The sequence below is a fragment of the Nerophis ophidion genome, linkage group LG16, assembly GCF_033978795.1.
Source record: "Nerophis ophidion isolate RoL-2023_Sa linkage group LG16, RoL_Noph_v1.0, whole genome shotgun sequence".
In the NCBI taxonomy this organism is placed as follows: domain Eukaryota; kingdom Metazoa; phylum Chordata; class Actinopteri; order Syngnathiformes; family Syngnathidae; genus Nerophis; species Nerophis ophidion.
Window position 1 is genome coordinate 8,445,239 of NC_084626.1, and position 25,519 is coordinate 8,470,757.

Here is a 25,519-nt window from a genome sequence, read left to right on the forward strand (position 1 = left end):
CCCCCCCTAAACATTTATTTATAAACTGCAACATTTACAAACAGCTGAGAAACAATAATTAAAATAAGTACAAAAACAGTACAAAACAGCGCCAGGGCGGCGCTGAGGCTACGTCTCATGAAGTGGCAGTGAGCCAGCCAATGATGTGTCATGTGCAGCTCACATGACCACGGAGTCTCATTTGCTTGGAAATATTCGAAAAATGGCGGAGGGAAACAGTACGGATAGTTCAGCGGAGAAACATCTGGAGTTTATTGCTTCAATGAAGAAAAGTGTACTACCTAAGTCGTCCAAAATGTCGGAACACTTTACTTTAAAGACTTCAAAGAAGACAGTTTCCTGCAAAAAGTGCATCATGGACCTCGTGTGGCACGGAAGGACAACATTGCTTCGGGAGCACCTGAAGAGGAGCCATGGATGAAGGGAAAACTCACGGTACGTAACTATTAGTATACTGATCCATTGTGTCCGTCTTTGTGTGTTTTTAATCTTGTGTTAACAAGGTTTTTTTTTAAAGAAGCGCAGCAGCAACTGTTGTGTATTAACTTTCAGAGTGTTAGGAACTTTTTGGATATTGCGACGACTTCATTTTCTGTGTTGTTTTGAGTCGCAGCAGACATTCATAAGTTCAGCTTTTTTGTGAAAAACGTTAACGTTATCCCTTTGTTGTAACGCTGGGCTGATAATGTGTCTCCGGCACATTTGACTCCGTTCTGAGAGAGAAAACGCATGTTTACCAATTTCGAAATTGACGTAACGGACAGAAATATCTCAGGTTGGTTTCATAATGGATCGATGTAGCCGTGCCCAATAAAGCTATATAAATTTATTTAGACTTGAGTGACACTTTAGCATAATTAAACGTTATGAAGGTGCTGGAATATTTCATGCTATTATTCAGCGGTTGCCTGAAGTGAATCCTTTATTATTCAGAACAAAAACGTGTACTATATCCGATCTAGTTCTGATCTGATGAGTTACATTTCTGTGTGGTTATTGGTGTATTCTGCAACTCCAATGTCCATTTATTTAATTTAGCTGTTTTTTTATTGTGGTGGCGTATTTGTCTTTTACGTCAGAAATTATTAATTAAATCAACTAGGTATTTATTGAGTTACATGTAAATGATGCTACTATGTACGCTCATAATATGGTTTCTCTCATTTCAGAAAGAAACAACCCAGCATTAGCGACTTGGTACAAAGGAAGGTCTGCACACCACGGCAAGCGGCTGCATTGACTGATGCTATCCTGAATATGTTGGTAACTGACATGAGGCGACTATCAATGGTGGATGATGAAGGTTTTAGACAAATGATTCACGTCCTCAACCCTGGTTACACTCTTCCCTCGAGGAACAATTTTACTAAACTGATGGAGAGGAACTTCGAGCAGACATTCCATGCAGTGTAGACTGACATAAAAGCCACCCAGAGCAAAATTGTTCTCACTACTGATGTTTGGACAAGTGTAGCCTACCTTGGCAATACATGCCACTACATTGGAGACGAATGGAACATGAAGTCAATCTGCCTTACGACCATGCCACTAGAGGAAAGACATTCAGCATCCAACATTGCAGAATGGTTGGAATAGGTAATAGCCAGGTTTGAAATTCCGCTAAGCAAAATTATATCTATTGTGCATGACAATGGTGCACTTTATAAAAAACATAACATTTTCGTACCACTTGCCTTGTTTTATTTGGAAAGTTGAAAGGACAGGGTGCCAGTATGCTGTTTTTTAAAATAAAGTATTGGAAAGGATAGAAATGTAGTTTGTCTCTTTTGTCCGATTGTTAATCAATTAATCGAAGTAATAATCAACATATTTATCGATTATTAAATTAATCGTTAGTTTCTGCCCTAATATATACATTTGTATATACAGTAAATGTATATATGTGTGTGTTAATATAAGTGTGTATATGTGTGCGTCTATATACAGTGGGGCAAAAAAGTATTTAGTCAGCCACTGATTGTGCAAGTTCTCCCACTTAAAATGATGACAGAGGTCTGTAATTTTCATCATAGGTACACTTCAACTCTGAGAGACAGAATGGGGGAAAAAATCCAGGAATTCACATTGTAGTAATTTTAAAGAATTTATTTGTAATTATGGTGGAAAATAAGTATTTGGTCAACCATTCAAAGCTCTCACTGATGGAAGGAGGTTTTGGCTCAAAATCGCACGACACATGGCCCCATTCATTCTTTCCTTAACACGGATCAATCGTCTTGTTCCCTTAGCAGAAAAAAAGCCCCAAAGCATGATGTTTCCACCCCCATGCTTCACAGTAGGTATGGTGTGCTTGGGATGCAACTCAGTATTCTTCTTCCTCCAAACACGACGAGTAGAGTTTATACCAAAATGGATACATGGTTGATACAGCAGAGGATTGGGAGAATGTCATGTGGTCAGATGAAACCAAAATATAACTTTTTGGTATAAACTCAACTCATCGTGTTTGGAGGAAGAAGAATACTGAGTTGCATTCCAAGAACACCAAACCTATTGTGAAGTATGGAGGTGGAAACATCATGCTGTTTTTCTGCTAAGGGGACAGGACGATTGAACCGTGTTAAGGAAAGAATGAATGAATGGGGCAATGTACCGTGAGATTTTGAGCCAAGACCTCCTTCCATCAGTGAGAGCTTTGAATGGTTGACCAAATACTTATTTTCCACCATAATTTACGAATAAATTATTTTAAATTCCTACAGTGTGAATTTCTGGATTTTTTTTTTCACATTCTGTCTCTCACAGTTGAAGTGTAAATATGATGAAAATTACAGACCTCTGTCATCATTTTAAGTGGGAGAACTTGCACAATCGATGCCTGCCTAAATACTTTTTTGCCCCACTGTATGTCTACTTTTGACCCAGCAGGTTTGTCCAAATTTTCAGTAGACCCATAATAAATTTCTAAAAGAACCAAACTGCATCAATGTTTTTTGTGACCAACAAATATGTGCTCCAATAACTCTATCACAAAAAATAAGAGTTGTAGAAATTATTGGAAACTCAAGATAGCCATGTTCTTTACAATTGTTTGTAAACTTTTGCCCACCACTGTAGCTATGCATTAAATCACCGTGAGCAGATCAGCGCTTCAGTGTTAATAGCTTCAGCTTTATTGTTAGTAAATAAACCAAAATTCGTTCAGCTTACCTTCTTTCTCCACACTGTTTCTGTTTGTCAGTGCTCTGTGTGTGTGTGTTGACTCACATGTGCCTCAGCTCATATTACAACAGCAATGTCACCATACCGCGCCATTATGTTTATGATAAAAATAAGTACTGGTATTTTTCAAAGCCAGTAAGGTACCTTATTCCTTAGTCCCGCGGTACTTTATTAGTACCAGTATACTGTACATCCCTATGCTGAATAAAGAAGCAGTGAGCACTGAGATCAATCAGCCGGCCCCAACCGATGTGCACAAAATGGGTGGCCTGCAGGCACATAAGGGAGGGGAGAAACATTCTTACACAGAGACAAGGTACATAAAAAACTGAATATTTGTATTTTTTCTGCGGGTTGTAAATGAAAAAGTTTGTACAATGACGGGTTTGTATATCAGGAGTGCGTTGTCGCTGTGAGAAAATCAGCTTTTCATAAAGTGGGAAACTTTATATGTTCGCAGACATAGCTTGGATTACCTACTGAACTTCCACAGCACTATTCCAAATCTCAGCTCAGCACTGACCTTATCCCAGCTTTTGTCCACTGTGGCGGAGAAAGGAGGGAACCCCGTTGCTTTCAAGGAGCAGAACGGTCAGTCTTTCAATCTTTTAATGGTTACTTAAGTGGACTTACGTGTTGCTTTGTCTACTTAGCGTCTCTTGCTCGGGGCTTCTTAACCCAGCAATGGATGACAGTCACTGGGGAGAAGCAACGAGGGAATAAATTCAATGAAGCGCTTCAGGCTCTCCTAAGGTGTGTCACCTGGCTGCACTACGAATGACTACCACAATAAAATTTACTTATTTTTATTTGTTTGTTTGTCTGCAGCATTTACCTGAGGAATGTTGACGACGTTTTAAAGGCGGTGGAGGAAATAACCCAAGAAGGATTCTCTCAAATTATCAATGCTTCAAAAGATGAGAGCTCTGCCGCTTGGCCGACCCTTAGCAAGTAATTGCATCTTCGTCATTGTTATTCCTCTGTGACAATTGTTCTCTAATCTTAACGTAATCTTTCCTTTTCCTAAAGGCATACGTTCCTGGTGTTCTATAAAGTCTTGATGACGGAGCTGGAAAAATCAGTCCGGAGGATTCCAATAGGCAAAAGCAGTGACAGCAGTGAGGTTTGTCACTTTTTGTCACACAACTCAATCTCACAGTCACTAATTAATTACTTGGCGTGGTGAAGCACTCGACTCCTTTGTAGTCGGATTTTACACATACGCCTGTGAGGGGTCATACGGTACTTATACAAAACCCGTTTCCAATTGAGTTGGGAAATTGTGTTAGAGGAAATTAAAAAAGGAATACAATGATTTGCAAATCCTTTTCAACCCATATTCAATTGAATGCACTACAAAGACAATATATTTGATGTTCAAACTCATAAACTTTATTTTTTTTGCAAATAATAATTAACTTAGAATTTCATGGCTGCAACACGTGCCAAAGTAGTTGGGAAAGGGCATGTTCACCACTGTGTTACATCACTTGTTTTTTTTAACAACACTCAATAAACGTTTGTGAACTGAGGAAACTAATTGTTGAAGCTTTGAAAGTGGAATTCTTTCCCATTCTTTTTTTATGTAGAGCTTTAGTCGTTCAACAGTCCGGAGTCTCCGCTGTCGTATTTTACGCTTCATAATGCGCCACACATTTTCAAAGGGAGACATGTCTGGACTGCAGGTGGACCAGGAAAGTGCCCGCACTCTTTTACTACGAAGCCACGCTGTTGTAACACATGGCTTGGCACTGTTTTGCTGAAATAAACAGGGGCGTCCATGATAAAGTTGCTTGGATAAAAACATATGTTGCTCCAAAACCTGTATGGACCATTCAGCATTAATGGTGCCCTCACAGATGTGTAAGTTACCCATGCCTTGGGCACTAATACACCCCCATACCATCACAGATGCTGGCTTTTGAACATTGCACCCATTACAATTCAGATGGTTATTTTCCTCTTTGTTTCGGATGACACCATGTCCACTGTTTCCAAATATAATTTGAAATGTGGACTTGTCAGACCACATAACACTTTTCGACTTTGCATCAGTCCATCTTAGATGAGCTCGGGCCCAGCAAAGCCGGCGGCATTCCTGGGTGTTATTGATAAATGGCTTTCGTTTTGCACAGTAGAGTTTTAACTTGCACTTACAGACGTAGCGACCAACTGTAGTTACTGACAGTGGTTTTCTGAAGTGTTCCTGAGCCCATGTGGTGATATCCTTTACTCACACTGATGTCGGTTGTTGATGCTGTACCACCTGAGGGATCAAAGGTCCGTAATATCATCGCTTACGTGCAGTGATTTCTCCAGATTCTCTGAACCTTTTGATAATTTTACGGACCGTAGATGGTAAAATCCCTAAATACCTTGCAATAGCTCATTGAGAAATGTTTTTCTAAAACTGTTCGACAATTTGCTTACAAATTGGTGACCTTCGCCCCATCCTTGTTTGTGAATTACTTAGCATTTCATGGAAGCTGCTTTTATACCCAATCATGGCACCCACCTGTTCTCAATTAGCTTGCACACCTGTGGGATGTTCCAAATAAGTGTTTGATGAGCATTCCTCAACTTTATCAGTATTTATTTTTATCAGTATTTATTGCCACCTTTCCCAACTTCTTTGTCACGTGTAGCTGGCATCAAATTCTAAAAGCAATGACTATTTGCAAACAAAAAAAGGTTTATCAGTTTGAACATCAAATGTGTTGACTGTGTAGCGTATTCAACTGAATATGGGTTGAAAAGGATTTGCAAATCATTGTATTACCTTTATATTTACATCGAACACAATTTCCCAACTCATATGGAAACGGGGTTTGTAGTAACGGTAACTGAGTTACTGAGTATAAAAAATTACGCGTTAGACTACTGGTTACTGCCAGAAATAACGGCGTTACAGTAACGCGTTTTTGATTGATTGATTGAAACTTTTAATAGTAGATTGCACAGTACAGTACATATTCCGTACAATTGACCACTAAATGGTAACACCCGAATACGTTTTTCAACTTGTTTAAGTCGGGGTCCACGTTAATCAATTCATGGTAAGTTGGGGTCCACATTACTTTGTAAAGCATTAGATCAACACTGCTTCTATGTGTGTCTGTTCTCCTCAGGCTCAGAGTGAAAAGCTGCTGACATGGAACCTGGCCGTGCGGGATTTTCACATCCTGGTCAACCTGGTGAAGGTACCTTATGTTTCTTAGGTCTTCTGCTTTCCCTTTTATTGTTTTTTTGCTCTTAATTTTTAAAACAGAAACTCAACTTATGTATCTCTTTTGCCTTCTTATGTGATGCAGGTTTTTGATTCAAGGTCTGTCGTCAATGTGTGTTTAAAAGTGAGTTATATTTGCATGTCGAGTTATAAACACATTACTTTCTCAGTATTAAGATAATGAATTGTGTGCATTGAACCCACAAGCTGTGCTCTCTGGGAATAGTGTGATTGTTCTATACTTAGAGGAATATGAAACAGAGCTGTTTTTATGGTTCAAAGACCACTGACAACAGTAGGACACCACACTCACCACAAATAATAATAAACATTACATTTACAAAACCCAAAACCAGTAAAGTTGGCATCATGTGTAATTTGTAATTAAAAACGGAATACAATGATTTGCAAATCCTTTTCAACTTATATTCAATTGAACACACTGCAAAGACAATCTATTTAATGTTGGAACTGAGAAACTTATTTTTTTTATTTAGAATTTAATGGAAGCAACACATTGCAAAAAAGTTGGCACAGGGACATTTTTACCACTGTGTTACATGACCTTTCCTTTTTACCAACACTCAGTAAACGTTTAGGAACTCAGGAGATTAATTTTTGAAGCTTTTCAGGTGGAATTCTTTCCCATTCTTGCTTGAGCTACAGCTTAAATTGTTCAACACTCTCTGTTATGGTATTTTAGGCTTCATAATGCGCCACACATTTTTATGGGAGACAGGTCTGGACTACAGGTAGGCCAGTCTAGTACCTGCACTCTTTTACTATTAAGTCACACTGTTGTAACACGTTAATTGGCATTGTCTTGATGAAAAAGACATTGCTTATATGTTGCTCCAAAACCTGTATGTACCTTTGAGCATTAATAGTTGAGCTCGGGCCCAGCGTAACTGGCGGCGTTTCTGGGTGTTGTTGATAAATGGCTTTCGCTTTGCATAGTAGAGTTTTACCTTGGACTTACAGATGTAGCGACGAACCAATAGTTACTGACAGTGTTTTTTTGAAGTGTTCCTAAGCCCATTTGGTGAATATTCTTTACACACTGGTGTCGGTTTTTTAATGCAGTACCACCGGAAGGATCGAAGGTCCCTTATATCATCGCTTACTTGCAGTGATTTCTCCAGATTCTCTGAAACTTTTGATGATATTACGGACCGTAGGTGGCGCAATCCCTAAATTCCTTGCAATAGCTCATTGAGAAATGTTGTTCTTTAACAGTTTGACAATTTGCTCACGCATTTGTTCACAAAGTGGTGACCCTTGTCCCATCCTTGTTTGTGAATGACTGAGCATTTCATGGAAGCTGCTTTTATACCCAATTATGGCACCCACCTGTTCCTAATTTGCCTGTTCACCTGTGGGACGTTCAAAATAAGTGTTTAATGTGTTTCTCAGGCCTTTTTGCCACTTCTTCCAGCTTTTTTGTAACATGTTGCATGCATCAAATTCCAAATGAGTTATTATTTGCAAAACATAATGTTTTCCAGTTAAACGTTAAGTATCTGTCTTTGCAGTGTATTCAATTGAATATAGGTTGACAATTATTAGCAAATCATTGTCTTCTGTTTTTATTTACGATTTACACAACATGCCAACTTCACTTTGACTACATTCAACAATATAGTAATAATTTTGGTCACAATAACCGTGATTACATTTTTATATGGTTACATCTCTAGTTTTTACTTTCATTTATTAACAATTATGAGGGTTCAGATTTATATACTGTAGCAATTTTCTAGACACTCAAAGCGCTGCATTAAGAACTGAGAACCCATCATTGAACTTTGTTATCTTTGTCGGTAGTACGGACGCCTGTTCCTAGAGTCTTTCCTGAAGTTGGGGATGCCGCTCCTGGACTTTAGTTTTAAAAGGCACAAGGTACAGTGGGTGACTTGGTGTTATTTTGAAGAGCAAAAGCTCTTTTTCAGCCTTTTGTGTGCGTAAAGCACACCATCTCGTAGTGCTATGAACACAGCAACAGTCTCTAAGCCTGATGTTGTGTTTTTTCACTCAGGAGGATGTTCAAAACCTGTTGAAGACCTTCCAACTCAGTACTCGCCAGCTCCATCACATGTGTGGACATTCCAAGGTTGCTACCTATGTCACGTGTACAGTCAATTAATTATAGATCCTAGAGTACAGTGACAAAAATAGTAATTTTTTGAGTGTGTCCATTATTCGTGTTGCTATTTTAAGGTGTCTCAGAATGTGTTTTAAGGCTCGATAATGCTTTAATGTGTTCACCATGTTGACTTCTTTTGCGCGTGAACATTGGTAATTGAAGAGAAATGGGCAGTGTTCTCAAACTAAATTTAACCTCATAATTATAACAATAACTTTTATTTATAAATGTTTCTAAATCAAAGTAGAACATTGACATCAAGCTTGTGGCCGGTTTTTGAGGAGGAGACTGGCGTAGCATACAGTGACGTCTTTGCAGAGCAGCATAATCAATGCTTTATGATATCTCTATTTCTCACATTTTTCTGGCTTCCTCTATGACTCTTTTTTTATTTGTTTAAAGTGGACCGATGATGATTTTCACATACATTTAAAACACTTTCAATCAATGTTTACTTATATAGCCCTAAATCACTAGTGTCTCAAAGGGCTGCACAAACCACCACGACATCCTCGGTAGGCCCACATAAGGGCAAGGAAAACTCACACCCAGTGGGACATCGGTGACAATAATGACCCAGTGGGACGTCGGTGACAATGATGACTATGAGAACCTTAGAGAGGAGGAAAGCAATGGATGTCGAGCGGGTCTAACATGATACTGTGAAAGTTCAATCCACAATGGATCCAACACAGTCGCGAGAGTCCAGTCCAAAGCGGATCCAACACAGCAGCGAGAGTCCCGTTCACAGCGGAGCCAGCAGGAAACCATCCCAAGCGGAGGCGGATCAGCATCGCAGAGATGTCCCCAGCCGATATACAGGCAAGCAGTACATGGCCACCGGATCGGACCGGACCCCCTCCACAAGGGAGAGTGGGACATAGAAGAAAAAGAAAAGAAACGGCAGATCAACTGGTCTAAAAAGGGAGTCTATTTAAAAGCTAGAGTATACAAATGAGTTTTAAGGTGAGACTTAAATGCTTCTACTGAGGTGGCATCCCGAACTGTTACGGGGAGGGCATTCCAGAGTACTGGAGCCCGAACGGAAAACGCTCTATAGCCCGCAGACTTTTTTTGGGCTTTGGGAATCACTAACAAGCCGGAGTCCTTTGAACGCAGATTTCTTGCCGGGACATATGGTACAATACAATGGGCAAGATAGGATGGAGCTAGACCGTGTAGTATTTTATACGTAAGTAGTAAAACCTTAAAGTCACATCTTAAGTGCACAGGAAGCCAGTGCAGGTGAGCCAGTACAGGCGTAATGTGATCAAACTTTCTTGTTCTTGTCAAAAGTCTAGCAGCCGCATTTTGTACCAACTGTAATCTTTTAATGCTAGACATGGGGAGACCCGAAAATAATACGTTACAGTAGTCGAGCAATATGCGCATGTGTAAAGTTAGGAGGACATGCCTCATTTAGCGCAAAAAAGTCATTTGGTTTAAGCCAGGTTTCGCTGAGACCGATGACGTTAAGATTGTTGTCTCTGATAATATCATTAACTAATAACGTTTTATGAGACAATGATCTTATGTTTAAAAAACACTTCCTTCTATTGGTTATGCTTTAGTCTAAATTTTGCGCCACAGTCACTTTTCTATGTGCAAGTTCACACAAACTTGCCCTAACCCTATGATTTCATGCTTTAGCATTATTTAAAACAAGTATCCAACTTTGTCACAAAATTTACAGTAAGAAAAGACCAGATTCATCATAGGTCCTCTGAGTGGTTTCGGAACATAACTCCCACAAATAGAAGTGGTTGACCCCACTGTGATGCCATGAACCGACCTGAATTTTTATTGCTCGCCCAGATTCGCCAAGATACTAGCTTGACCAACCACGTGCCGGCCGTGAAGAAGAGTCTGGAGCTGTTTGTTTACAGAGTGAAGGCCATGCTCACCCTCAACAACTGTCAGGAAGCGTTTTGGATAGGCAACCTAAAGAATCGCAACCTGAAGGTAGTCAAATAAGTATTCATGTGGACTTCTCTACTTCTAAAACGACATATAGTGTGTTGTATAAAGATAATGTGCTCTGCAGGGCGAAGAAATTCTTTCTCAAAGGTGCCCAGAAAGTGAGGAGGAGGAAGAGGAGCAGCAGCCGCCTGCACAGGATCTATCAGAGGAAGAGGTAATTGCCACAGAGGAAGTGATCCAAAGTAACATGAATAGTATGTCATGCGTCTACTAGGGATGTAAGGATAAATAAACAGTAATAATGATAACCGCGGTAAGACTCCTGACTGTATTACCATTTTAAATTCAAATTATCGAAAAACCAAGATTGATAACTGCACTTTGATAAACTCACATACTGACTCGCACCAGCTCGTTATCTTAAATGCTAACATAAAACCGAGAAAGATTAACAACTTTCCCCATTAAGAAACAAGCTACCCCAATCTAAACTTAAATAAACACAATACTGTCTTAGCAACTAAGGTATTCAATTTTGCTCTCTTAGAACAGAGTGATTGTTCTCTACCAGGGGTGTAGAACATGGTTACACTGAGGGCCACATCGCAGTTATGTCTACCCTAAAAGGGCCGCTTGTAACGGTATATAATTTATGAATACAAATGTATAAGAATTCCCCTCATGATATTATAAAATAAATTGGTGTGCATTTTATAATTATATTTGTATTACATACATTGTAAAAAAAATTAAAATGTTCTGTTAAAAAAAAGGCAGTGAGTTGCCACAACTTCAACGTAAAATTTACAATGGTTATTTTTTTTTTACTGTAAAATCCTGGGAACTGAGCTGCCAGTTTTTTTTTACTGTAAAATCTATTGTCATTTCTGCAGTGTACAATTTGATGAGTAACTTGCTTTGATATAACTCAAGCAAATATTTATTTTGTTTTAATTTTAAAACGTTTGAAATTAATGATAGTATTAGGTTTGTTGCATTACTAGATACGCAAGTTTGAATTATACTCAATAGCATGCAATACATGTATTTCTGTCTGTCACAATGAAAATATTATATTTAGTAAATGATAAGATGCTTAATTGACTCATATTATTTAAGTGCTTTCGCGGGCCAAGTCTGGCCCCTGGGCCTTGAGTTGGACACCTGTTATATACTGTACTCAGAGAAATACGAGACTAAGTTGTTTTTATGGTGTGTTCAAGGACCGCTAGTAATGATAAATGTTAGATTTTGTTCCACACTTTTCATTGAACTACATCTTAAAGTGCTACAATACAAAGCCATATGTTAAACAATAAAACTTTAGCCTTTGATACAGATAAAATACTAAGACTAAAACACTATCAGTGACGCACAAGTAATACAAAACATGCAAAATAGGGGCTTTTCTTACAGTTTTTAACAGTATTTATCTTAGTTTAAAAAGAAAATGGTCAAAAGATTACAGTGTGTAAAGGTACTTTACTTAGTGTTATAAGTACTTAGTGTTAAAATCATTCAACAATATTGCAATAAAAATTATAACCGTGAATATTTGGGTCACGATAACGGTGATATTCAATTTTTATATCGTTACATCCCTAGTGTCTACTGTACATGTTAAACACACGGCGTGAACAAACAATCAGTAATTGCTATGACAGGGAGAAGGCAAAGATTGAAATAAACTCTCCTTCTTCCTTCTCCGTTTTGGACACGTTGAGTCATGCGGTGCAAGTATAAATATGTGATGTTCCTTAATGTAACTTGTTAAGCATTCCAGAAAGTTAGCTGGACTATCAAGGATATCTGTCTTTAAAGACTTAGGATGGGGGGAAAAAAATAGAACATAAATTGGTACATATAAAAAGATCAATATATTATGCTTGCCCTGCCATCATGCATTTCTCACGTGTTTTGGGTTTGGAAGCATTGGGTTTAAGATTGTAGCATTTAGGACTACGTAGCTGAATGGTGTTGTGGAAACAGACGAAAACAATCAGCCTCAGTGAGTTAAATAAATCCTTTAAAAAGTGAGCGTGTTATGCAAACGTAATAGTGCTGAGTAAGCAGCATGTCTCTTAAAGGTTTGGCAGTGTGAAGATAAGAGCAATAATAGGGACGGCGTGGCGCAGTGGAAGAGTGGCCGTGCGCAACCCGAGGGTCACTGGTTCAAATCCCACCTAGAACCAACCTTGTCACGTCCATTGTGTCCTGAGCAAGACACTTCACCCTTGCTCCTGATGGGTGCTGGTTGGCACCTTGCATGGCAGCTCCCTCCATCAGTGTGTGAATGTGTATGTGAATGGGTAAATGTGGAAGTAGTGTCAAAGCGCTTTGAGTACCTTGAAGGTAGAAAAGCGCTATACAAGTACAACCCATTTATCATTTAATAGCTTCTTGCCCATGTGGACCGTTGAATGTGAAGAGGGCAGCTTGTCTGATAAGATAATCAATCAATCAATCAATCAAAGTTTATTTATATAGCCCTTAATCACGAGTGTCTCAAAGAGCTGCACAAGCCAGGACGACATCCTTTGCTCAGACCCCACATCAGAGCAAGATAAAACCCAACCCAATGGGAACAATGAGAATGGATACAGTTAATAATGTGAATGACCAGTCCATAGTGGGGCCGATAGGGGAGCCTCTTGCATGTAGACACGTCGCGGCGCAGAGACGTCACCAACTGATGCATAAGGAGTGGTCATCCCGGATCCCAACTTCATGTGAAAGTCCAGTCCATTAGGAAGCCAGCAGGGGATCATCTTGAATGGAGACATGTCACCATTGCAGATGTCACCAACTGATGCAAAGAGGAGTGGTCCATCCTATGGCGTCACATTAGTGCCAAAAATCCAAGCGCATAAAAACTGTTATCGCGCGCTGATTTTCCACTTCTTGCGCGCGAGCGACACCCTTTTGCGCGCGCGGCGCCTTTTTGCATGCGCGAGGTGTCTTTGTGCGGCGCGCGGCACATTTTTGCGTGCGCGCGGTGCCTAGGTGCGCGCGCGCCGTCTTCGTTTTGGCACTTTGTGGGCGATTATTCTTACACGGCCCCTCCTTTCTGATTGGTCTGGCGAAAATCACTCAGGGCCAATCAGAAGTATAGCAGGGCGGGTCATCGTCAATATGTATCAAAATAATACAGCTCTTGTCGACAAACGAATTCTAAAAAGTCCAAATTTAGTGGAGTTGTGGAAAATGCCAATTGAATTTTATCTAAAAGTCTTTGAAGAAGGTAATGTCTCATCTGTTGAGAGAACATCACATAGTTAATGGAGTTTTAAGATATCTCTATTTTCATACACATACAACCAGTCCACAGATGTTAGTCAATGATGGAAATTATATTTTCAAATATGTTTTCTTTCCTCACTGGTCTGTCTTAAAAAATATTTGTATTTATTTAATATTTGTATATGGAAATATTGAATGTATGCCACAAAGTGGGACTATTAATTTTCTTTCCTCCTTTCGATTTGTTATAAATGTCAGAGTATTGTATATATATGTATATTTAAATAGTACATGTACCATTGACATCAATAAAATGATTGGAACCAGCAGTCCGAGGTAAGATGGAGAAACATGGAGTGTTTATTCATATCTATGATGAAAGGTCCATGGCAGGTCCCTGGGATTAAAAAGAAAGGAAATCAGGTTTTCATGGGGCTATCATGGCTGAAGAAGTAAGTCTTTAATACAATTGTCTCTCAGATTTAATTTGGCTAATGTATGGAGCTAGCTTTTTTTGTTGTTTTTTTTAAATATTTTTAACTCTACCATCTGTACAGATATGGGCTGATATCAAATTGTTCATAGTTTGAGTTGTTTGCAGAAACTTAAATACTTGTTATAGTAATATTAAAACCATATTACTTACTTGTAGTGATAACCTGTCATTCATTATTCTACTAAAATAGTAATTACAATCATAACATCAATAATTAGGCCCATATGCTAATCATGTGGTCCTGATATGAAGTACACATACATAAGTGGGTTCAGGTAGACTCTGGTGTAAACTTAAAGTAGATAGAGGAAAGAAAATTAATAGTCCAACATTGTGGCATACATTCAATATTTACATATACAAATATTAAATAAATAAAAATATTTTTTAAAAACAGACAAGTGAGGAAAGAAAACATATTTGAAAATATAATTTCCATGATTGACTGACATCTATGGACTGGTTGTATGTGTATGAAAAGAGAGATATTGATCTTGACACAAACAAATTCTAAAAGTCTTTGAAGAAGGTAATGTCTCATCTGTTGAGAGAACATCACATAGTTAATGAAGTGTCAAGATCAATATCTCTCTTTTCATACACATACAACCAGTCCACACATGTCAGTCAATGATGGAAAGTATATTTTCAAATATGTTTTCTTTCCTCTCTTGTCTGTTTTGAAAAATATTTTTATATATCTAATATTTGTATATGTAAATATTGAATGTTACCAAACCGGAACCCCTCAACGCCTTGACTGCGCCTAGAAATTCTGTCCATAAAAGTTATGAACAGAATCGGTGACAAAGGACAGCCTGGGCGGAGTCCAACCCTCACTGGAAATGTGTTCGACTTACTGCCAGCAATGCGGACCAAGCTCTGGCACTGATCGTACAGGGAACGGACCGCCACAATAAGACAGTCCGATACCCCATACTCTCTGAGCACTCCCCACAGGACTTCCCGAGGGACACGGTCGAATGCCTTCTCCAAGTCCACAAAGCACATGTAGACTGTTTGGGCAAACTCCCATGCACCCTCAAGAACCCTGCTGAGAGTATAGAGCTGGTCCACAGTTCCACGACCAGGACGAAAACCACACTGTTCCTCCTGAATCCGAGGTTTGACTATCAGCATTTCTATTTCTTAGAAGTCGCTGGACATCCATTGTTTGATTTCAATTAGACACGCCTCCCGGTGACTACAACCTGGTGTGTTAGTCAGTTTTAGGTGCATCAGCATAACAGTGAAAGCTAACACTGTATTTACGTGTGATGTCACCTATCGGCAGCATGTAGATGCTGAAGAGTGCAGGGACAAGAACCAAACCCTGTGGAACTCCTCACATTACCTTATTAACATACACTGATGTCACATTGTTATGGGGGACGCACTGCATCCTTTCAGTAAGATAGGAGTTAAACCAAGAAAAGGCTAAGTCTGACATACAAATACATGTTTTGATACTTTCTAAGAAAATGTTATGATCGACGGTATCAAAAGCAGCGCTAAGATCAAGTAGCAGCAACATGGATGACGCATCAGCATCTATAGTTAGCAATAGGTCATTAGTCATTTTTGCAAGGACCCGTCTCCGTAGATTGATTTGCCCTGAAACCGGACTGAAAGTGTTCATTTCGCTGCTGTGCAACATTTTTTTCGAAGATTTTTGAGATAAAGGGAAGGTGAAACACCGACCGGTAAGTTTCCCAGGAAATGGGTCAAGTAAACATGTTGTTTATGTCCCATTTACACGTCGCAGGAGTTTCTCTAATGTTATTTCTTTAAAAAGAGATATATATTTTTTTAGGGCAATATCCGCCGTACATACATTCGTATCGGTGTTAATAGAACCCAGTTGTAGCTTGGAAGCGTTACCTTTAATCTCCTTTGTAATGAGTTCAATTTTCTTACTAAGGAAATTCATTCAGTCATCAGCCGAGTGGGTGGAGCTACTGGGAGGGGTCCTTTGTGGTATAGCAATGCTACTGTACTGAACAAATATTTAGAATCAATTTTATTGAGGTGGATGAGATTTGAGTAGTAATTAGTTTTAACTATGGTTAGTGTGCATTTATAAGTTATTACACTATCACCCCATGCATGATGGCAAACCTCAAGTTTAGTCGCACGACATTTGCGTTCCATCTTTCTACATGATATTTTAACAGCTGTGGATTCCTCTCTAACCAGAGGGTACACCTTTTAGGAGCCTTTTTTAACTTTAGTGAAGCTATACTATTAATGGCGTTGCGCAGGGCATTGTTAAAGTTGTTAGCAAGGTTATCGATAGAGCACACATAATTTGGGAAATGTTCCATTACCGAAAGCAGTAGGCCAGCAAAAGTCATAGTTCTGATAGCATTAATGTTGTGGCTGCTAAAGCAGTGTTTATTCGTAGCTTATTGACAATGTGTCAGAAGTTCAAATTTTATAAGATAATGATCAGACATTAGTTTAGTGTAGGGGAGTTCCATAACTTTGGAAGTGGTGACGACAAGGACTAGGTCTATCACATTACCGTTGGGATGCGTGGGTTGATTTGTTATTTGTGTAAAACCACAGCTATCAAATATAGTCCAGTGCGCCACAACCAGAGGGTGTGGCGGGGTATTCATATGGGTATTAAAATCCTCCATTATAGTTATATTATCTGTGTGCATCACTAGATCAGCAACAAACTGAAAATTCACTGATTAAGTCCAAATAGGGTCCAGGTGGGTGATAGATAACACCCAGATAGAGAGGTAGCGGTGTGACATACCTCATAGTAAGCACCTCAAATTATTTATATTTATTACTATAGTTTGAGGTTTTCATTGGATATTAGTGCAGCCTCCACCCCTTTTAAGGGGACGAGCTACGAGTGCATTAAGATGCCTCGTTAAGCGGGAAAAAAATCATCTGGTTTTAGCAAGGTTTTGCTGGCTGCTTTACGATTCTCAGAAGTCAATGGTGGTTTAACACAAAATAGATTTATGCAAACGGATTCATGTCACTTTTGTGTTCTTCCTCAGGAGCAAGGCAGCGACACAGAGACACTAAGTAGGGTCAACAGAGAGGAGAATGGCGCTCTGGATGACACGGATGAATCTGATTGAATCAGGAAAAAAATATTTCGAAATGTATACATTTCTGCTATCAGTAAGTGTAAAATGAAACAATACAGTTACATGTTATAACGTTTGGTTTTATGTGGTAAAAAATAAAATGCTGTTGATGAATGTTTTTGCTGAAATATATATTTTTTCCCCCTTTGAATTAACATATATTTCAAAAACAGCATACAGGTACATTTCAATAATATCTTTGAACAGTAAATTTATACCATTTAATTCAACAAGTTAAAACCTAATGTTCTACAGAAGTGATTCTGAAACTTTTTTCAACAATTACCACCTCAGAGAACACCTGCCTCCCCACGTACAACCATAACAACCAACAACAAAATACAGTAGCGTAGGAGGCTTAAATATTTGTTAAATCAAACCTTTGCCTTGTATTTCATCAGTATATTTAATATTTTTGGTCACTGTATCTATACACCAAATTTTAACAGTAACATTATGTTTGAATATTTAATCAAGTGATTCTTTGGTGTATCACAAGATAAAGCCTGCCACGCAAATGACAGTTTGAGAATCACTGTTCTGTAGCTTCACTATTGTGAGTGACCTAATTTAAGAATGTATATCTTAATTGTTTAAATAATCGTGATTACAGTTTACAACAGAGGTATTGCAAAAATAAATTCAATCGGGATAAATAAAATGAAATAAACAAACGCAGTTACTATAAAATAGTGAAATTATAATCAAATCAATCTAAAACAAAAAAATGGGGAAAACATAGAACACAAATGCACATTGTTGGAATAAAAAGCTAATAACCATAGCATCATATTTGAATTAACATTATATGACGCTTTTGTTTTCCTTCGGGGTCGCGGGGGGCGCTGGAGCTTATCTCAGCTACAATCGAGCAAGAGGCGGCGTATATGGCGTCACATTAGTGCCAAAAATCCAAGCGCATAAAAACTGTTATCGCGCGCGACACCCTTTTGCGTGCGTGTGGTGCCTATATGTGCGCGCTCCGTCTCGGTCTGGCATCTCTTCGCACGTCATGTTTGTTTTGGCACTTTGGGTTAGACGGCCCCTTCTTTCTGATTGGATCTGAGCGCTGTCAGTCAATGGCAACGTGGCGGCCATCTCACCTCAGGCAGCTGGCCCCACCCAGTACATAGTTGTCAAGGAACATGTACTATTTAAATAACCATAACTTGCTCAATTTTCAACTAATTTCCAAACAGTTTGATTTGTTATACATGTCAGGTTTTCATGGGTCTATCATGGCTGAACAAGTAAGTCTTACACTATTATCTCTCAGATTTAATTTGGCTAATGTATGGAGCTAGCTTTTTTTGTTGTTTTTTAAATACATATTTTTAACTATGCCATCTGTACTGATCTGAGCTGATATCTAATTTTCCATAGTTTGAGTTGTTTACAGAAGCGTAAATACTTTTTATAGTAATATTAAAACCATATTCATTAATTGTAGTGATAACCTGTCATTCATTATTCTACTGAAATAGTAATTGCAATCATAACATTAGGCCCATATGCTAATCATGTGGTCCTGATATGAAGTACGCATAGATAAGTGGGTTCGGGTAGACTCTGGTGTAAACTTACAAGTAGATAGAGGAAAGAAAATTAATAGTCCCCCATTGTGGCATATATACAACTCCATCCATCCATTTTCTACCGCTTGTTCCCTTTTGGGGTCGCGGGGGGCGCTGGCGCCTATCTCAGCTACAATCGGGCGGAAGGCGGTGTACACCCTGGACAAGTCGCCACCTCATCGCAGGGCCAACACAGACAGACAGACAACATTCACACTCACATTCACACACTAGGGCCAATTTAGTGTTGCCAATCAACCTATACCCAGGTGCATGGCTTTGGAAGTGGGAGGAAGCCAGAGTACCCGGAGGGAACCCACGCATTCACGGGGAGAACATGCAAACTCCACACAGAAAGATCCTGAGCCTGGATTTGAACCCAGGACAAATATTAGATAAATAAAAATATTTTTTAAAACACAAGTGAGGAAAGAAAACATTAGAAAATATAGTTTCCATCATTGACTGACATCTGTGGACTGGTTGTATGTGTATGAAAAGAGACATTGATCTTGATACTTCATTAACTATGTGATGTTCTCTCAACAGATGAGACATTACCTTCTTCAAAGACTTTTAGAATTTGTTTGTTTCAAGATCAATATCTCTCTTTTCATACACATACAACCAGTCCACAGATGTCAGTCCATCCATCCATCCATCCATCCATTTTCTACCGCTTATTCCCTTTCTGGGTCGCGGGGGGTGCTGGCGCCTATCTCAGCTACAATCGGGCGGAAGGCGGGGTACACCCTGGACAAGTCGCTACCTCATCGCAGGGCAAACACAGATAGACAACATTCACGCTCACATTCACACACTAGGGCCAATTTAGTGTTGCCGCCAATCAACCTATCAATGATGGAAACTATATTTTCAAATATGTTTTCTTTCGTCACGTCTGCTTTAAAAAAAATATTTTTATTCATTTAATATTTGTATATGTAAATATTGAATGTATGCCACAATGGGGGACTATTTCCTCTATCTACTTTGAGTTTACATCAGAGTCTACCCGAACCCACTTATCTATGCATACTTCATATCAGGACCACATGATTAGCATATGGGCCTAATTATTGATGTTATGATTGCAATTAATATTTTAGTAGAATAATGAATGACAGGTTAACATAACAATTAATTGAAGTGAATTATATAGGAGCAATGAACTGTCAGCGCATTTCATTCATCTAATGAATATGGTTTTAATTTTACTATAAAAAGTATTTACGTTTCTGCAAACAACTCAAACTATGGAAAATTAGATATCAGCCCAGATCAGTATAGATGGCAGAGTTAAAAATATGTATTTAAAAAAAACAACAAAAAAAGCTTGCTCCATACATTAGGCAAATTAAATCTGAGAGATAATTGTATTAAAGACTTACTTGTTCAACCATGATAGCCCCATGAAAACATGGTTTCCTTTCTTTTTAATCCCAGGGAACTGCCATGGACCTTTCATCATAGATATGAATAAACACTCCATGTTTCTCCAGCATAGTGGCCATCTTACCTCGGACAGCAGGTCCCCATCATTTTATTGATGTCAATGTTACATCTACTATTTAGATATATACATACATACAATACTCTGACATTTATAACAAATCAGAAGGAGGAAAGACAATTAATAGTCCCACTTTGTGGCATACATTCAATATTTACATATACAAATATTAAATAAATACAAATATTTTTTAAAACAGACAAGTGAGGAAAGAAAACATATTTGAAAATATAATTTCCATCATTGACTGACATCTATGGACTGGTTGTATTTGTATGAAAAGAGATTGATCTTAAAACTTCATTAACTATGTGATGTTCTCTCAACAGATGAGACATTACCTTCTTCAAAGGCTTTTAGATAAAATTCAATTGGCATTTTCCACAACTCCACTAAAGTTGGACTTTTTAGAATTAGTTTGTCGACAGGAGCTGTATCATCTTGATACATATTGACGATGACCCGCCCTGCTATACTTCTTATTGGCCCCTCAGCTATTTTCGCCTGACCAATCAGAAAGAAGGGGCGGTGTAAGAATAACCGCCCACTAATTGCCAAAACAAAGACGGCGCGCGCACATAGGCACCGCGCGTACGCAAAAATGCGCCGCGCCCGCGCGCAAAGTAACCTCGCGCACACAAAAAGGCGCCGCGCGCGCACAAAGGCACCACACGCGCGCAAAAAGGTGTCACGCGCGCGCACGAAGTGTAGAATCAGTGCGCAATAACAGTTTTTATGCGCTTGGATTTTTGGCACTAATTTGACGCCATACACGCGCGCGCACGCAAAAAGGCGCCACACGCGCGCACGAAGTGGAGAATCAGCGCTCGATAACAGTTTTTATGCGCTTGGATTTTTGGCACTAATGTGACACCATACCACACGCGCGAAAAAATGGTGTCCCGCGCGCGCACGAAGTGGAGAATCAGCGCGCAATAACAGCTTTTACGCGCTTGGATTTTTGGCACTAATGTGACGCCATAGTAGTACACCCTGGACAAATTGTCACCTCAATAAGCAGTAATAAATGGATGGATGGACTTTTTTGTTTGTTTTACAAAATGTATGAAACAGGCCTACCGTTTGAATTAAATTATATTATAAATTAAATTAGAAACTAATATTGATATATGTAACACTCATATTGTTTAGGTTTTGATCAGAAAATTAACTTAAAAAAATATATATTAACAAAAAATAATGCACACATATGTACACTGCATTAATAAATATAAATGTGCAAGGACAACACCGGTATCGGCCACTGTATTCACTTGGCAGCAAATTAAAATCAAAGTTTTTAGTATCGCCCACGTCCACTGTTTCATGCTTCTTTATAGTCTTGGTCTGAACCACTAAACACAACTTGGGTACCACACGGTAAATGTATAATTAAAGCGTTGCCAAATACATTTTATTTCAACATAGAAACGTATTAAAGGTCGGTTTGTCAACATACGACATTACAAATACGTTCATATAATAAACTTACCGTGTATATTTATAACGTTTGAGAAAACTGTGCGTCGGTCTACCCCTTGATGTTGCGGTGAATGGTCTATCCAGGAAGCTAAACTCACTGTCGGTGGAAAGCACCGTAAACAAACTTGTCATTTCTCGGCCCTTGAACGCTAACTGCGTCCCGCTACGAAATTTAACACCTTTTTTTCCCTTTACCTACGCGCCCGTATTTACTGTCGCATGAACCCAGAAGCGGACGGTTGAAGCCGGGCAAATTTCTCCGAAAGCGAAGGAAAAAATAAACATGTCTGATTTCATTCTGCTTCTCCTCATCGTCGTCCTCCTGTTGTGTTTGCTGGTGACACTGGTGGTCTTCTTGGTCTACTCTGGCCTGCTGGTGGACGTGGTGATAAAAACCGGATCGCCTCCAGTTCAAAATGTCACCGTTGCTTACAAGTTCAAAGAGGGACCTTACAAGGAGAGCGGAGCGGCTTTCACCGAGCCTTGCAGCATTGGACCCAAGCAGAGCACCATCGCCATCTACTACGATGACCCCAAGCAGGTAAGAGGGGTTACGTCAGCGCCTCATGACGTCAGCATCAGCACGCACGTCACGCAACATTTTCTTAAGTTAACACACTTGGAGAAATAATTGATACCCTTGGGGGGGTAGATGGATCCAAATGTCGCCACAAAACGGTGGTATCAGTATTGGTGTAAGAAAATCTAGCTGAGTAAACATCACTTCCCAAAAATGTCGTAAGAGCTGTGCTCGACAGTTAGTTCTTTGTCTTGTACGGCGGTTGGCATTCAGCTTAATGGTGCATTACCGCCACGCGACAATTAGTTGAGTACCCTTGGCTTTCTGCTCATTGGCTAGCACTGCTCGGGTAACTCGATCGGTGAAGTTCTGTGGACGCTCGTTAAAATCGTGCAGGACGACCACAGTTACATCAGATACACAAGCGCAGTCAGCTTTATGTTTTTCAGTTCTCTTCTATTTACATTTGGACAAATCTGTGTTTGTTGATTCATCAAAAGTTTAGGGATGTACCATTCTATTGGTGTTGCGTCAAGATATATTGGAGCATATTGGTAATTGCCAGTAAGGATATCGAATACGGTATAGCTTTGATTTTGCCTAAATGACAAAATGGGTGGCGACTTGTCCAGGGTGTACCCTGCCTTCCGCCCGATTGTAGCTGAGATAGGCACCAGCGCCCCCCGCGACCCCGAATGGGAATAAGCGGTAGGAAATGGATGGGGATGGACAAAATGGTGTGTGTGGTCATGTGACCTGTACTGGCGTGTGAATGCATGACCTCATCAAACTGTGTTGATCTGTACTTGCTCATTGGGGGGTATTTTTTTGCCTTCTGATTGTACAGAATATATATTTGTCGGTTGATAACATTGTTGGATTGTACGTATCGTTGTCGGTTGATATCATTGTTGGAAGTGATGTGCTGGACAGTTTCACCAAGTCAGATACGAATAAGAAAGCCAATATTGAGTATCTCTATTGAAAAATGTCAAGTACTGTAAAAGGTATCTTTATCAGTATTGGTCTGTAGATATTTATTAATGGTCCAAATTGACTTGGTATCAACCAGTATTGTAACTGCAACTAAAAGCAATGATGCTTTTCTGGCCTTTTTACAACATAATATATATATATATATATATATATATATATATATATATATATATATATATATATATATATATATATATATATATATATATATATATATATATATATATATATATATATATATAGGCCAGTCTGAAACCTTAATTCTAACCTGATTAGCCATTTCTTTACCACTTTTGACATGTGTTTGGGGTCATTGTCCTGTTCGAACATCCAACTGCGCCCAAGACCCAACCTCCGGGTTGATAATTTTAGGTTGTCCTAAAGAATTTGGAAGTAATCCTCCTTTTCATTGTCCCATTTAAAGCACCAGTTCCATTAGCAACAAAACAGGCCCAGAGCATAATACTACCACCACCATGCTTGAAGGTGGGAATGGTGTTCCTGGGATTAAAGGCCTTACCTTTTCTCTTGCAAACATATTGCTGGGTATTGTGGCCAAACAGCTCAATTTTTGTTTCATCTGACATCACTTGGACAAAGATAAGACCTTCTGGAAAAAAGTTCTGTGGTCAGATGAAACAAAAATTGAGCTCTTTGACCACAATACCCAGCAATGTGTTTGGAGTAGAAATCCCCAAACACATGGCAAAAGTGGTAAAGGAATGGCTACATCAGGGCAGAGTCAAGGTTTCAGAATGGCCTTCCCAAAGTCCTCACTTAAACGTTTTGACAATGTTGAAGAAACAAGTCCATGTCAGAAAACCTACAAATTTAGCTGAACTGCACCAATTTTGGCAAGAGGCGTGGTCAAAAATTCAACCAGAAGCTTGTGGATGGCTGCCAAAAGGGCCTTATTGCAGTGAAACTTGCCAAGGGACATGTAACCAAATATTTACATTGCTGTAGATCTGGGGTGTCCAAACTTTTTCCACAGGGACGGCGTGGCGCAGTGGGGAGAGTGGCCGTGCGCAGCCCGAGCGTCCCTGGTTCAATTCCCACCTAGTACCAACCTCGTCACGTCCGTTGTGTCCTGAGCAAGACACTTCACCCTTGCTCCTGATGGGTGCTGGTTGGCGCCTTGCATGGCATCTACCTCCATCAGTGTGTGAATGTGTGTGTGAATGGGTAAATGTGGAAGTAGTGTCAAAGCGCTTTGAGTACCTTGAAGGTAGAAAAGCGCTATACAAGTACAACCCATTTATTCCGCACACAGAAAAATTTAAGCATGCGGGGGTCATTTTGATATTTTTCATTTTCAAACCATAACAAAATATACACACTTTTGTTATCCTTAGGGCTCCTGGGGAGCATAGAGGGTCTCAGTCACTAACACGTTGAAATAAGTCAAAGTGTTATTATTAATTTTTATTTAATGCTTACAGTAAATGTCTATATCAACTTGATGTTGATATAAAGTAAAGTAAATAAGGTTTTATGCCTTTTCTGTCAAAGACAATTTAGTTTTTTATAGTAAAACTGAAATATGCAGTATTTTGATAGATAAATAGTACTTTATTGATTCCTTCAGGAGAGTTGCTTTATTTAGCAATTAAAGCCCTCAAAGATCAATAATGCAGGACACCATTGATTTTAATTATTTAATATTTTTGAGTAATCACATTGAAAAGTTAAATAAAATCCTACTAAATATCGGCGATCCAAGAGGTTACCCACTCATAAAGTGATACATTTTTATTAGTTTTTTTTTACTTTTAACACTTAAATTTCAAGATCAACTTCCGATATATCTGTCGATTTTAAGTTTGAACTATTATTTTGTTTGTTTTAATGTCTTTTGTCAAAACTTTGATGTTTTTATATGGCAACCACACAACATATGTTATATTTTTTTCAAATAAAACATTTTAAAGTGATAATTTTTAAGTAATAATTCATTATAACAGATTTTTTTAGTCCTTTTTTTTTTTTTGAGCAATGCAAAAAAAAGAAAATAAATAAAATAAATGGTAAATGGGTTGTACTTGTATAGCGCTTTTCTACCTTCAAGGTACTCAAAGCGCTTTGACACTACTTCCACATTTACCCATTCACA

The 25,519-nt window shown here is 38.9% G+C and overlaps 2 protein-coding genes across 6 annotated transcripts in view; both read left to right on the forward strand.

Moving 5' to 3' along the window:
- fancd2 (FA complementation group D2) overlaps positions 1–17,439 on the forward strand; it is an 80,265-nt gene extending 62,826 nt beyond the window's left edge. For all 4 annotated transcript variants that reach the window (XM_061922685.1, XM_061922684.1, XM_061922683.1 and 1 more), the window contains 11 exons: positions 3,644–3,774; positions 3,837–3,936; positions 4,012–4,134; positions 4,213–4,306; positions 6,312–6,383; positions 6,495–6,533; positions 8,234–8,308; positions 8,445–8,519; positions 10,368–10,514; positions 10,597–10,686; positions 17,229–17,439. In XM_061922685.1, the coding sequence (XP_061778669.1) occupies positions 3,644–3,774; positions 3,837–3,936; positions 4,012–4,134; positions 4,213–4,306; positions 6,312–6,383; positions 6,495–6,533; positions 8,234–8,308; positions 8,445–8,519; positions 10,368–10,514; positions 10,597–10,686; positions 17,229–17,312 (1,030 nt within the window). In that variant the 3' untranslated portion in view covers positions 17,313–17,439. The remainder of the gene's footprint in view (positions 1–3,643; positions 3,775–3,836; positions 3,937–4,011; positions 4,135–4,212; positions 4,307–6,311; positions 6,384–6,494; positions 6,534–8,233; positions 8,309–8,444; positions 8,520–10,367; positions 10,515–10,596; positions 10,687–17,228) is intronic.
- Positions 17,440–21,966: 4,527 nt separating this feature from the next.
- Positions 21,967–25,519, forward strand: part of tex264a (testis expressed 264, ER-phagy receptor a) — a 200,441-nt gene continuing 196,888 nt past the window's right edge. Inside the window, exon 1 of one of the 2 annotated variants that reach the window (XM_061922687.1) lies at positions 21,967–22,431. In XM_061922687.1, coding sequence (XP_061778671.1) covers positions 22,174–22,431 — 258 coding nt within the window. In that variant the 5' untranslated portion in view covers positions 21,967–22,173. The remainder of the gene's footprint in view (positions 22,432–25,519) is intronic. The other variant, XM_061922688.1, reaches the window with a different exon arrangement.